Source organism: Dendropsophus ebraccatus, chromosome 5 (genome assembly GCF_027789765.1).
Source record: "Dendropsophus ebraccatus isolate aDenEbr1 chromosome 5, aDenEbr1.pat, whole genome shotgun sequence".
NCBI lineage: Eukaryota > Metazoa > Chordata > Amphibia > Anura > Hylidae > Dendropsophus > Dendropsophus ebraccatus.
The window spans coordinates 24,155,463-24,168,861 of record NC_091458.1 but is presented as its reverse complement, the minus strand read 5'-3'; the positions used below and the strand labels follow the sequence as shown (position 1 = coordinate 24,168,861).

Below are 13,399 nucleotides of genomic sequence, written 5' to 3'. Positions count from 1 at the left end.
TAGTAATATAAAGATGAAGGGGGTAGTAGTATGATGATGGAGGGGCAGGAGGATGAAGGGGGTAGTAGTATGATGATAGAGGAGCAGGAGAATGAAGGGGGTAGTAGTATGATAATATGGGGTGCAGCTGCATCATATGGGCACAAACTACCAGTATATACAGTCAGTCAGTTGAGTGCTATCTCAGGCCCACAGCCTGTATACTGCTCTGAGGTGGGGGGTGTAATATACTTGGGACCTGATACTGCGGTATGTAATATAATGGGGACCTGATACTGGGGTATGTAATATACTGGGGACCTGATACTGGGGTATGTAATATATTGGGGACCTGATACTGGGGTATATAATATACTGGGGACCTTATACTGGGGTGTGTAATATACTGGGGACCTGATACTGGGGTGTGTAATATGCTGGGGACCTGATACTGGGGTGTGTAATATACTGGGGACCTGATACTGGGGTGTGTAATATACTGGAGACCTTATACTGGGGTGTGTAATATACTGGAGACCTTATACTGGGGTGTGTAATGCTCCTTTTGTGTTGTTCTTACACAAAAATTCTAATTGGAAAGTTCTGAAAAAAAAACAAAAAAAAAAACCCACTGGTATCAAGCCACACCCCGCAGACCACACCTATCATGGCTTGAAAATGACGATGTGAGGTCACCGAAACGTCGCACTCTTTTATATGATTTGCTGTGCTGTATGCACTTTAAATTTATTTTGATTTTTCATATGGAATAAATATACTTTTTTAACACCTGAATTTGGATGTGCTGCAGACTTTGTGAACAGCAACTAACAAGAAAGGCCTTGGTCAAGACTTATCTGCAGGCACCCAATGCACCTGTACTAGGAGTGCAGCTACATCTATCTATCTATCTATCTATATCATACCTCCCAACTTTTGCAAAGAGCAAAGAGGGACATGTGCGCCGCGGTCCCCATAGCCACCCTCCATAGCCACGCCCCCATAGCAACCCTCCATAGCCACGCCCCCATAGCAACCCTCCATAGCCACTCCCCTACAGTCACCACATGCTGCTGACTGAATAGTGCCCTATACAGTATCCAATCCCCTATTATAGTGCCCCACATAGTATCCAATCCCCCATATAGTGCCCCACATAGTAGCCAATGCCCCCATATAGTGCCCCACATAGTAGCCAATGCCCCCATATAGTGCCCCACATAGTAGCCAATGCCCCCATATAGTGCCCCACATAGTAGCCAATGCCCCCATATAGTGCCCCACATAGTAGCCAATGCCCCCATATAGTGCCCCACATATTATCCAATCCCCCATATAGTGCCCCACATAGTAGCCAATGCCCCCATATAGTGCCCCACATAGTAGCCAATCCCCCATATATGCCCACATAGTAGCCACTCCCCCATATAGTGCCCCACATAGTAGCCAATCCCCCCATATATGCCCCACATAATATCCAATCCCCCATATAGTAGCCAATCCCCATATAGTGCCCCACATAGTAGCCAATCCCCATATAGTGCCCCACATAGTAGCCAATCCCTCCATATATGCCCCACATAGTAGCCAAACCCCCATAGAGTGCCCACATAGTAGCCAATGCCCCCATATATGCCCCAAATAGTAGCCAATCCCCCATATATGCCCCACATAGTAGCCAATCCCCCATATATGCCCCACATAGTAGCCAATCCTCCATATATGCCCCACATAGTAGCCAATGCCCCCATATATGCCCCACATAGTAGCCAATGCCCCCATATATGCCCCACATAGTAGCCAATGCCCCCATATATGCCCCACATAGTAGCCAATCCCCCATATAGTGCCCCACATAGTAGCCAATGCCCCCATATAGTGCCCCACATAGTAACCAATCCCCCATATATGCCCCACATAGTAGCCAATGCCCCCATATATGCCCCACATAGTAGCCAATCCCCCATATAGTGCCCCACATAGTAGCCAATGCCCCCATATATGCCCCACATAGTAGCCAATCCCCCATATAGTGCCCCACATATTATCCAATCCCCCCATATAGTAGCCAATCCCCCATATATGCCCCACATAGTAGCCAATCCCCCATATAGTGCCCCACATAGTAGCCAATGCCCCCATATAGTGCCCCACATAGTAGCCAATGCCCCATATAGTGCCCCACATAGTAGCCAATGCCCCCATATAGTGCCCCACATAGTAGCCATTGCCCCACATAGTAGCCAATCCCCCATATAGTGCCCCACATAGTAGCCAATGCCCCCATATAGTGCCCCACATAGTAGCCAATCCCCTATATATGCCCCACATAGTAGCCAATACCCCCCATTTGTGTTGCCCCAGCGGAAAAAACAATAAACCAGTAACTCACCTGTCCGACGGTCCCAGCAGCTCCTCTTATGGCAGAACGCGCACTCCCGTCATCCTCCGGGGCGGGCAGCGGAGTACAGAGTCAATGACTGTACCGGAAGTGATTCATGACAGAGGCTGCAGGTCACTTCCGGTACAGTCAGTGTCTCTGTACCCCGCTGCCCGCCCCGGAGGATGACGGGAGTGCGCGCTCTGCCGGGAGAGGAGCTGCTAGGGCCGGCGGACAAGTGAGTTACTGGTTTATTGTTTTTTTCGCTGGGGCCACATATAATGCGGGACACTGGGGGCCGTTCCGGGACCGCGGGACAGCACCCCGAAAACGGGACTGTCCCGCAAAATCCGGGACGGTTGGGAGGTATGATCTATATATCTATCTATCTCCTATCTATCTATCTATCTATCTATTCATCCATCCGTCCATATATTCATCTATTTAATATTAACCAGACTTTCTTCTGCAATCCCCATGGGTGTTGTACGCTGTATAATACAATCCTGTAGCCTTTATATTTCTATATGTTTGGTAGGGTCGGACATCTGGCACAACTTGACATTTGCTCTCCCCTGAGTGGTGTTGATGAGTATTCGCCACATTCACCGGTATCTTGAAGATTTTATAGGACAGGACTCATTTTATTGTAGATACGGAGAGATCCTAGAGCCACAGGCACAGCACGGATAGAAAAGAGTTATTGAAATAAAACCTCAATGAATTGTATTATTATTATTATTTTTTTATCTTTCACCAAAGTCATAATTATTTAGGAATTTTCCATGCAGAACATATCCCGTCTTCATATTCTAATATGTTCTGTCCTCCCAATGTTAAAGGGGTGCTTCAATAAAATCAGAGATGAACCTGCTCGAGTCCCATCACTCAGCATTTGATTACCGGTGGCTGAAGAAGTTGGATGGAGCCCAAGGGAGTCTGGGAAAATATGGATACAGCCTTTGGTGTGTGATTGTATGCATGTTTTCCTGGCAGTCCTAGGGCTGCATCCAACTTCTTCAGACACCGGTAATCAAATGCTGAGTGATGGGACTAGAGCATGGTAAAGTTTCACTCATCCATATTAGTGATATATAACAAAATATATATAACTTTAAAAAAAAAATTATATTTTTTAATTTACATACTATAATAGGTTGAGTGGCAGCAGTAAGGGTCCATTTACACAAAAAGATTATCTGCCAAAAATTTGAAGCCAAAGCCAGGAACAGACTATAAACAGAGATCAGGTCATAAAGAAAAGCCTGAGATTTCTCCTCTTTTCAAATCCATTCCTGGCTTTGGCTTCAAATCTTTAGCAGATAATCTGTCAGATAATCTTTCTGTGTAAATGGACCCTATGGGGTGACACAAGCCTTATTGTTCACCGATAATCCTATTGTGAACTGCAGGACTGTCCAAGCCGAAACAGAACTATTGGCACAGAGCCCCCCCCCCCCCCCCAAGAGGCACCTGCAGTCACTCACATGAATGTTAATGGTAGCAGAGAGACCCATGGCACCCTTTACTGCTGCCGCTTCCATATAACGGTACTCCAGCAAATTTTTTCTTTCATATCAACTGGTTTCAGAAAATTATATATGCATTTGTAATTTACTTCTATTCAAAAGTCTCAGGTCTTTCAGTACTTAACAGCTGCTGTATGTCCTGCAGGAAGGGGTGTATTCTTTCCAGTCTGACACAGTTCTCTCTGCTGCCACCTCTGTCCATGTCAGGAACTGTCAAGAGCAGGAGAAAATCCCCATAGAAAACCTCTCCTGCTCTGGACAGTTCCTGACATGGACACAGGTGGCAGCAGAGAGCGCTGTGTCAGAGACCGCTGTAAAAGTAAAATACCAATCCATATAGAAAACTGATTTGGCAGATTATCGCTCGGTGTAATAGGGCCCTAAATTTCTTGCTTTCATTGAAAAATGTCAGAATAGAACAGGACGACTTATTTCCTTGATAACATTTTTAGATTTTCTGTGAAAAAATTAAAATTTCCTTTTTGTCTTTTAAATGAAGGTAGCTGCAATCCTCCGAAGGAGAAAATTCGATTACTACCTGTACAGACTACTGCCAGAACTGCTGAGGTCGACGTCCTTCCTATCTGCAAATGGAAGCCTGTTTATTGCCTTTTTCTGTATTCTAAGGTCAGTTCTCACTTCCCCCGTCTCTTATTGCTGGGACCAGGTGACAGGTTTTCTTATGGAATAGACTATTGTATGGTACTAACTGTGGCCGAGCAGAATAGCCTGACAGAAGGGAGTCGCAGGAAGAAGAAAAAACGTACAAACACATATCAGTACTGCAAGGGAACAAAAATTAGATCAGCAACTCATTATCAGATGACTGTAAGAATTAAAGTATTGTATTGCACTCCAAAAGTTATAAAAATCCCCAATATACACTTATTACGGGAAATGCTTATAAAGTGATTTTTCCCCTGCACTTACTACTGCATCAAGGCTTCACTTCCTGGATAACATGGTGATGTCACTTCCTGGATAACATGGTGATGTCACTTCCTGGATAACATGGTGATGTCACTTCCTGGATAACATGGTGATGTCACTTCCTGGATAAAATGGTGATGTCACGACCTGACTTCCAGAGCTGTGCGGGCTGTGGCTGCTGGAGAGGATGATGGCCGGAGGATGCTCAGTGTCCCTCCAGTACCCTGTGTCCCTCAGTGTCCCCCTGCCATCATCCTCTGGGAGTCGAGTCGGGTCGCCCAGCAGTCAGCCCCCCCCCCCCCCCCCCCCCCCCCCCCGCAATCTCTTCATTGTGTTCTTCTATATACTGTAGATAGTGCATAACTATCCCAGATGGGACTACCCTTTCCAGCAAAATTGGAGTATATTCAACTGGTGCCAGAAAGTACTAGAGATTTTTAATTTATTTAAAAAAAAAAATCCCAAGTCTCCCACTACTTATCAGCTGCTGTATTTTTTCCAGTCTGACACAGCGCTCTCTGCTGCCCCCTCTGTCCATGTCAGGAACTGTCCAGAGCAGGAGAGGTTTTCTATGGGGATTTGCTCCTGCTCTGGACAGTTCCTGACATGGACAGAGGTGGCAGCAGAGAGCACTGTGTCAGACTGGCAAATAATACACCATTTCCTGCAGTACATACATGCAGCAGCTGATAAGTACTGGAAGACTTGAGATTTTTTTTTATTAGAAGTTCATTTGACACCAGTTGATTTAAAAGAATTTTTTTTTCTTGCTGGAGTACCCCTTTAATTTCCGCCTTAAAAGCCACCAAGAGACATCACAGAGGAACAGCAGCACTGGTCCTGGTAAGAGAAAGCAGTACATAGCACCCATTGTATCCACCAGCGTCATGCCCGCCTGTCAGACCTCAGAGCCCCATACAGCCCCATTCACTCCTCCTTTTCTTATGTCTATAATTAAAACTTCAATTGATTTTTTTTGGTAGGAAACTGAATTAAATAAAACAAAATTAAATTATACTCAGCCGGTCTCAGGTGCCCCCCGGGGAGATATATTTACCACAGATTCCGTATCTGGGATTAGGCTATGTAATAGCAGCAAGTGTCTCATTGGCGGATATAGATTACGGCACTGCCGAGGCTCCGGGTATCCTTATATTGGCTAATAGCTATAAAAATGTGCAATTTAAACAAGGTAATAGGTAATTTCCCATTGGCCTCCTGAAACACCGCTTTGAAGGAAGTTTTTGGTTACACCTGGATTCAATTACCCCCAAATTCGTACGAGGAAAACGTAAATGGAGAGGTGAATGGCCCTGTTTTCCTGCAAGCCGTCTGTTTATTTGTACTGTATAGTGTATAGTGTATACAGCTGTGCCTTTGGATTAACATAGTATTAGATTAAGGAAGGAAAAGCCTCAAAGGAACAAAGGGACAACAAGACCCTCTGCTGCCACCTCTGTCCATGTCAGGGACTGTCCTGAGCAGGAGAGGTTTTCTATGGGGTTTTTCTACAGCTTTGGACAGTTCCTGACATGGACAGAGGTGGCAGCAGAGAGCACTGTGTCAGACTGCCACTTCCATATGGCAGTACTCCAGCAAAATGTTTTCCTTTCAAGTGAACTGGTTTCAGAAAACTATATAGATTTGTAATTTAATTCTTTAAGGGTATAAACCCACACACCGTATATGCAGCGTATTTACTGCTGCGATACGCAGCAAACTCGCAGCAAACTCGCAGCAAAATCGCAGCAGATTAGATCTAAATAACTGAACACAGCATCAAATCTGTACCAACAAATCTGCTGCGTATTTGTTGCATATCTGCTGCATATACGGTGTGTGGGTTTATACCCTAAAAAAAAAATCTTAAGTCTTCCAGTACTTATCAGCTGTTGTATGTCCTGCAGGAAGCGGTGTATTCTTTCCAGTCTGACACAGCGCTCTCTGCTGCCACCTCTGTCCATGTCAGGAACTGTCCAGAGCAGGAGCAAATCCCCATAGAAATTCTCTCCTGCTCTGGAGAGTTCCTGACATGGACAGAGGTGGCAGCAGAGAGCACTGTGTCAGACTGGAAAGAAAACACCACTTCCTGCAGGACATACAGCAGGATATAAGTACAGGAAGATTTTTAAATAGAAATAATTAACAACTTTTTGACACCAGTTGTTTTCATTTTCTTCTCCTTTTATGATCATTTGATAAACGTTTTAGTCCACATTGACCATTGCATTTGCCGTAATCGGGAATTATTGATCTTTCTGGTCACATTCTTTCATAGAAGGATCATTCATGGGTAAGAGATGTTTCCTCCAGAAATCTTAGGAAAAATTTTAAGCACAAGCAACTAATAACAGATGGATAAATCAATCATTCGATGTTAAACCTCTTACTGGTGACCAGTTTCTTTGGTTGAATTGTCCACTTTCATCCGCTTTAATATGCGTGGGAACTTTTAAGTGTCACTGTCGTTTAAATTTGTTTTTGCAGAAATCAACAGTACAGGCGATTTTAAGAAACTTTGTAATTCAGTTTATTAGCCGAATTTATCATGAAAAAGCAGTTTGAAGCTCTCCCCCCTGTCTTCATGGTTGTCTATGGAGAGGGGAGGGTTGGAGGGAGATGAGGCACCAAAAGAGGACAACAAAGAGTTAATTTACAGCTACATCACCGGGCTATCTGCTCTGAGGTCAGCACTGACCTCTGAATACTGGCTTTCACACAGGTCCTGCTGTGTAATCCTTTGTTCTCTGCTCTCTGCTGGCGACTAATCTCCCTCCTCCCCCCTCCCCTCTCCATAGATTACACAGGGCTCGACTGATGTAAAAGAGTCGAGATTTCCTGATAATGAGTAGTGAATGAGAGGGGGGGGGGGAAGTCTTTTTGAATGCTGATAATGGCATATTTGCCAAATAAACCCAATTACAAAGTTTCTCAAAATCACCTGGACTATTGATTTCTGCAAAAAAAAAAAAAAAATGAAACGACAGTGACACTTTAAGACCCCAACGTTGTGCGCTTCTCTATGTGGATTGGTGAACCGTGGCGGCCCATTCCAGATTATGTTATAGGCTTTCACAGATACCTATTAGGACATTTCCTTAGCTGTATGGATGCGTGCTGCAGCAGTTTCGGAGTTCCTAATACATATAATCTACCACGTATGTCCCAATAACAAAGCGGTTAAACCATAAACATCCCTAATTGCAGCCATCTTTGTGTAATTTAGCAGTAAGAGGCAGTCTCTTCCAATCCCGCCAGTCTATGTCAGAGTTTCAACACCCCCGATGGATTGTTTTCCAACACATCTATAAATAAGCAGATTGAATCATTATACAGAGCCGGCTCTCCTGAGGCATAACAATCAATTAACGGACTCGGGATTATAGTCAACACCCAGCGAGGATGAGGGAGAAGCTGCACATACTCTAATGTCTATTATTCTGTGTTATAGTGTGTAGAGGGTCTACAGCTAAAGAGTGAGCAATCCTATCAATACACCTGGACACAAATGGGGGGGGGCTCATTCATGTCCATATTTTTAGTCTCTAGAAGATCCATAGATTAGAGTAGATGTAAAATATTAGATCACCAGGAATGCCCTCTAAACCACTGGATCACCAGGAATGCCCTCTAAACCACTGGATCACCAGGAATGCCTTTTAAACCACTGGATCACCAGGAATGTTGTCTAAGCCACTGGCTCTCCTGGAAGGTCCACTAAACCACTGGATCACCAGGAATGTCCTCTAAACCACTGGATCACCAGGAATGTTCTCTAAGCCACTGGCTCTCCTGGAAGGTCCACTAAACCACTGGGTAACTAGGAATGTCCTCTAAACCACTGGATCACCGGGAATGTCCTCTAGCCACTGGATCACCAGGAATGCACTCTAAACCACTAGATCACCATGAATGTCCTCTAAGCCACTGGGTCTCCTGGAAGGTCCACTAAACCACTGGGTAACTAGGAATGTCCTCTAAATCACTGGATCACCAGGAATGTCCTCTAGCCACTGGATCACCATTAATGCCCTCTAAACCGCTGGATCACCAGGAATGTCCTCTAGCCCCTGGATCACCAGAAATGCTCTCTAAACTATTAGGTCACCATGAGTGTCTTCTAAACCACTGGGTCAATAGGAATGTCCCCTAAACCACTGGGTCACCAGGAATGTCATGTAAACCACTGGGTCACCAGGAATGTCATGTAAACCACTGGGTTACCGGGAACACTCTCTAGTCACTGGATCACCAGGAATGCTCTCTAAACCCCTGGGTCACCAGGAATGCCACCTAAACCACTGGGTCACCAGGAATACCCTCTAACCACTGGATCACCAGGATTGTTCTCTAAACTATTGGGTCACCATGAGTGTCTTTTAAACCACTGGGCAACCAGGAATGTCCTCTAAATCTATAGGTCACCTTGAATGTCCCGTAAACCACTGGGTCAACAGGAATGCTCTCTAAACCACTGGGTCACCAGGGATACTCTTTAAACTATTGGTTCACCAAACCCGTGGGTCACCAGGAAGGTCCACTAAACCATTGGTTTAGAGAATGGAAAATGTACCATAAGCTTTATCATCCCTTACCAAAAATTAAAAGTGTTTGTCCCATTTTATAAAGTAAAGGTGATTCAGTGGTTAGAAGGATATCCCTGGTGACCCAGTGGTCAGGAGGACTCCCTTGTGACCCAGTGGTTAAGAAGACATTCTTGATGTCCTGCTAGTTCTAGTGAATTAGAGAATAACTGTAGGGACTCCGTGTTTATGAAAACATCTTTGCTAACCCAGTGGTTTGGAGCACATGCCTTGCTAATAAGTGATTTAGCGCTCATCCGTGATGAATTTTGATTGCCCAATCCTTTTTTCTCTGGGAGACAAGTTGCCACCAAGAGAACCAGGCAGTGGCTTACATCCTCCTACACAAGAATGCTCCGCCAAGCTAAGTGTCATTGTGTTTGTGGGAAGACCTCCAGCTCCAGAAAAACACTACAACGTTATTTCGCGTAAGAATTAACAAGTATACCGATGCATGTCACAAATTTTTTTTCATGCCATGACTAAGGACGTCTAACAATTGAAACACGTTGGACTTTAACTATTATGTGAAAAAAAGGTTTGTCCTTTTAGATGATTTTCTGAACATAAATTACGCAAGGTCTGGCCTCTTGTTCATCCCCCGTGCTCTATAGATGTCAGGCACTTTACCCTGTTTCTACGTCCGATTTCTCGACTGTTTCAGGGGCCGGAGGAAACCCCCTACTAATATACCAGTAGGCCAGCGCTTGCTTTCATTTCTATGTTTAAGTTTCTACAGATGACCTGAATTTGTGCTGTAGTAGTCCTTTTATTATGGTGGTTGTAGCCATCAAGATCAAGTAGTAAAAGCTGGATAAATGTTCCAGAAGCCGGAACCCGGGCCTGTGCCTCGTACGCTGAACCAGATGATCCAGACACATCTGTTTTCCTATGTATACAGTGTAACATACTTGATAAACCCGTAATTCACTCTGCTTCCTTTCACCAGCCTCCTCGCTCACCATCGCTCACCTTGGACTACGACATTGATTGATTGATTGGCGTTTCTCGAATAATAAAATAATCAATATCAGGACAGGGGAGCGATGGCGGAGGCTTGGAAAATGCCTGCAAAATTCCTAGGAAAGTCTGTGGCTCAGTCCGTAATGAAGAGCAGCTGCCGTGGATTAGGCTTTCTGAGTGTACAGAGACCTATAGCGTGCCTGGACCTCCTTACTTAGTCCATGGGATTTCTCCCCGGTCCGGGGGACCTTACCAGACCCTTCACAGCTTACACCGGTTTACTCTACTTCACGTTTTTTTTTAACCTTTCCTTTCGAACAGAATGAAATAACTCTTTGAAAACGTCACTGTAGTATCAGTTATTAGATTACTGATATCTCCTTGAGGTATAATGAGAATTAAGAATATTATGGAATCGCATTGTAAGCGGAGGCCTTAAAGGGGCAGTAATCCTAACAGCAAACAATAGAGGCAGCAGAAGAAACATTGTCCACGGTTGTTTAGTCTGCAGGATTTTTTTTAGTTTTGCAGGGGTTAAAAAGGTTGTTCACCAAAAAAAATTCTTTCCAATCAACTGGTGCCAGAAAGTGCTAGAGATTTGTAATTTACTTTAATTAAAAAATCTAAAGTTTTCCAGTACTTATCAGCTGCTATATGTTCTGCAGTAAGTGGTGTATTCTTTCCAGTCTGGAGAGCAGGAGAGGTTTTGTATGCGGATTTGCTGCTGCTCTGGACAGTTCCTGACATGGACTGAGGTGGCAGCAGAGAGCATTGTGTCAGACTGGAAAGAATACACCACTTCCTGCAGGACAAACAGCAGCTGATTAGTACTGGAAGACTTGAGATTTCTTAATAGAAGTTAATTACAAATATCTCTACCTGTATCATTTATAAGCAGTCAGTATAATTTGTGCCTTTTTTTACTTATAGGGAGAGACAGTGAAACAGTGCTATCTGTATGTTCTCACTGAGGAATCGGCAAGGAATTTGAAGCAGAATCTGTGTGTAATTTCCTGCGGGTTCCACTTGAAATTCCACCTGTAAAATATGAACAGAGCAATGTCCAATTGTGTTCAATGGGAATTCCGCTCTGTTGTTTACCCAGTGGAATTTTTGTGCAGAACTTTCCGTCGTGGATCCTCTTTCTGCCCAAAGAGTTGACGCGTCAATTCTTTGGGAGGATTCCGCTATAGAAGTCAATGGGGCTTGAATTCCGGGGCTTGAATTCCTCTTGAATTCTGCCAGAGCTGAATAGGCGAGGAATTTAAAGCAGAAAACTTTCCTTTTTAATTCCCCGCCTATTCCTCAGTGTTAACATACCTTTTATAGAAAAAGTAAGGAGGGAGTAGTATCTGTGTCTACATAATTTACAGGGAGAGTAGTTGAGGCAGCACTATCTTTGTCTACACAGTTTACAAAGAGAGACAGAGAGGCAGCACTATCTGTGCGTACATCTTTTACAGGGAGATACAGTGTGGCAGCACTATCTGTACCTACATCATTTACAGGGAGATACAGGGTGGCACCACTATCTGTACCTACATCATTTAGAAGGAGAGACAGAGAGGCAGCACTATCTGTGCCTACATCATTTACAGGGAGATACAGGGAGACGGCACTATCTGTACCTACATCATTTACAGGGAGATACAGAGAGGCAGTGCTATCTGTATCCACATCATTTACAGGGAGAGTCAGAGAGGCAGCACTATCTGTACCTACATCATTTACAGGGAGATACAGGGAGGCAGCACCATCTATATCTACATCATTTACAGGGAGATACAGGGAGGCAGCACTATCTATACCTACATCATTTACAGGGAGATACAGGGAGGCAGCACTATCTGTACCTACATAATTTACAGGGAGAGTCAGAGAGGCAGCACTATCTGTACCTACATCATTTACAGGGAGATACAGGGAGGCAGCACCATCTATATCTACATCATTTACAGGGAGATACAGGGAGGCAGCACTATCTATACCTACATCATTTACAGGGAGATACAGGGAGGCAGCACTATCTGTACCTACATAATTTACAGGGAGATACAGGGTGGCAGCACTATCTGTACCTACATCATTTACAGGAAGAGGCAGAGAGGCAGCATTATCTGTACCTACAGTACATCATTTACAGGGAGAGACAGAGAGGCAGCACTATCTGTACTTACATCATTTACAGGAAGAGGCAGAGAGGCAGCATTATCTGTACCCACATCATTTACAGGGAGAGTCAGAAAGGCAGCACTATCTGTACCTACATAATTTACAGGGAGATACAGGGAGGCAGCACCATCTATACCTACATCATTTACAGGGAGATACAGGGAGGCAGCACTATCTGTACCTACATCATTTACAGGGAGATACAGGGAGGCAGCACTTTCTGTACCTACATCATTTACAAGGAGATACAGAGAGGCAGCACTATCTGTACCTACATCATATACAGGGAGATACAGGGAGGCAACACTATCTGTACCTACATTATTTACAGGGAGGCAGCACTATCTGTACCTACATCATTTACAGGGAAGGCAGCACTATCTGTACCTACATCATTTACAGGGAGATACAGGGAGGCAGCACTATGTGTACCTACATCATTTACAGAGAGATACAGGGTGGCAGCACTATCTGTACCTACATCATTTACAGGGAGATACAGGGTGGCAGCACTTTCTGTACCTACATAATTTACAAGGAGATACAGAGAGGCAGCACTATCTGTACCTACATTATATACAGGGAGATACAGGGAGGCAGCACTATCTGTACCTACATCATTTACATTAAAGAGAGACAGGAAGGTAGTACTATCTGTTTCTACAGCATTTATGGGGATAGACATCCAGTCTATTCCTGCTCTTATTCTTCAGAGGTCATTTGAAAGCAGAATGTGATGGCTGGCAATTCTCTTATGATTTATATGCTCATCATTTGGATCTGTGCATTGTTATGTAAAACTCCCTGTGATATACTCTGATATAATACAGTACAAGATATAAGTATAAAACATACATTTAATA

The 13,399-nt window shown here is 44.1% G+C and overlaps 1 protein-coding gene across 1 annotated transcript in view; it reads left to right on the top strand.

Moving 5' to 3' along the window:
• The window catches only part of TMEM135 (transmembrane protein 135), a 271,742-nt gene that overhangs the window by 39,591 nt on the left and 218,752 nt on the right, over window positions 1–13,399 (top strand). The window contains exon 2 of the mRNA XM_069969670.1: window positions 4,388–4,515. Within this exon, the coding sequence (XP_069825771.1) occupies window positions 4,388–4,515 (128 nt within the window). The remainder of the gene's footprint in view (window positions 1–4,387; window positions 4,516–13,399) is intronic.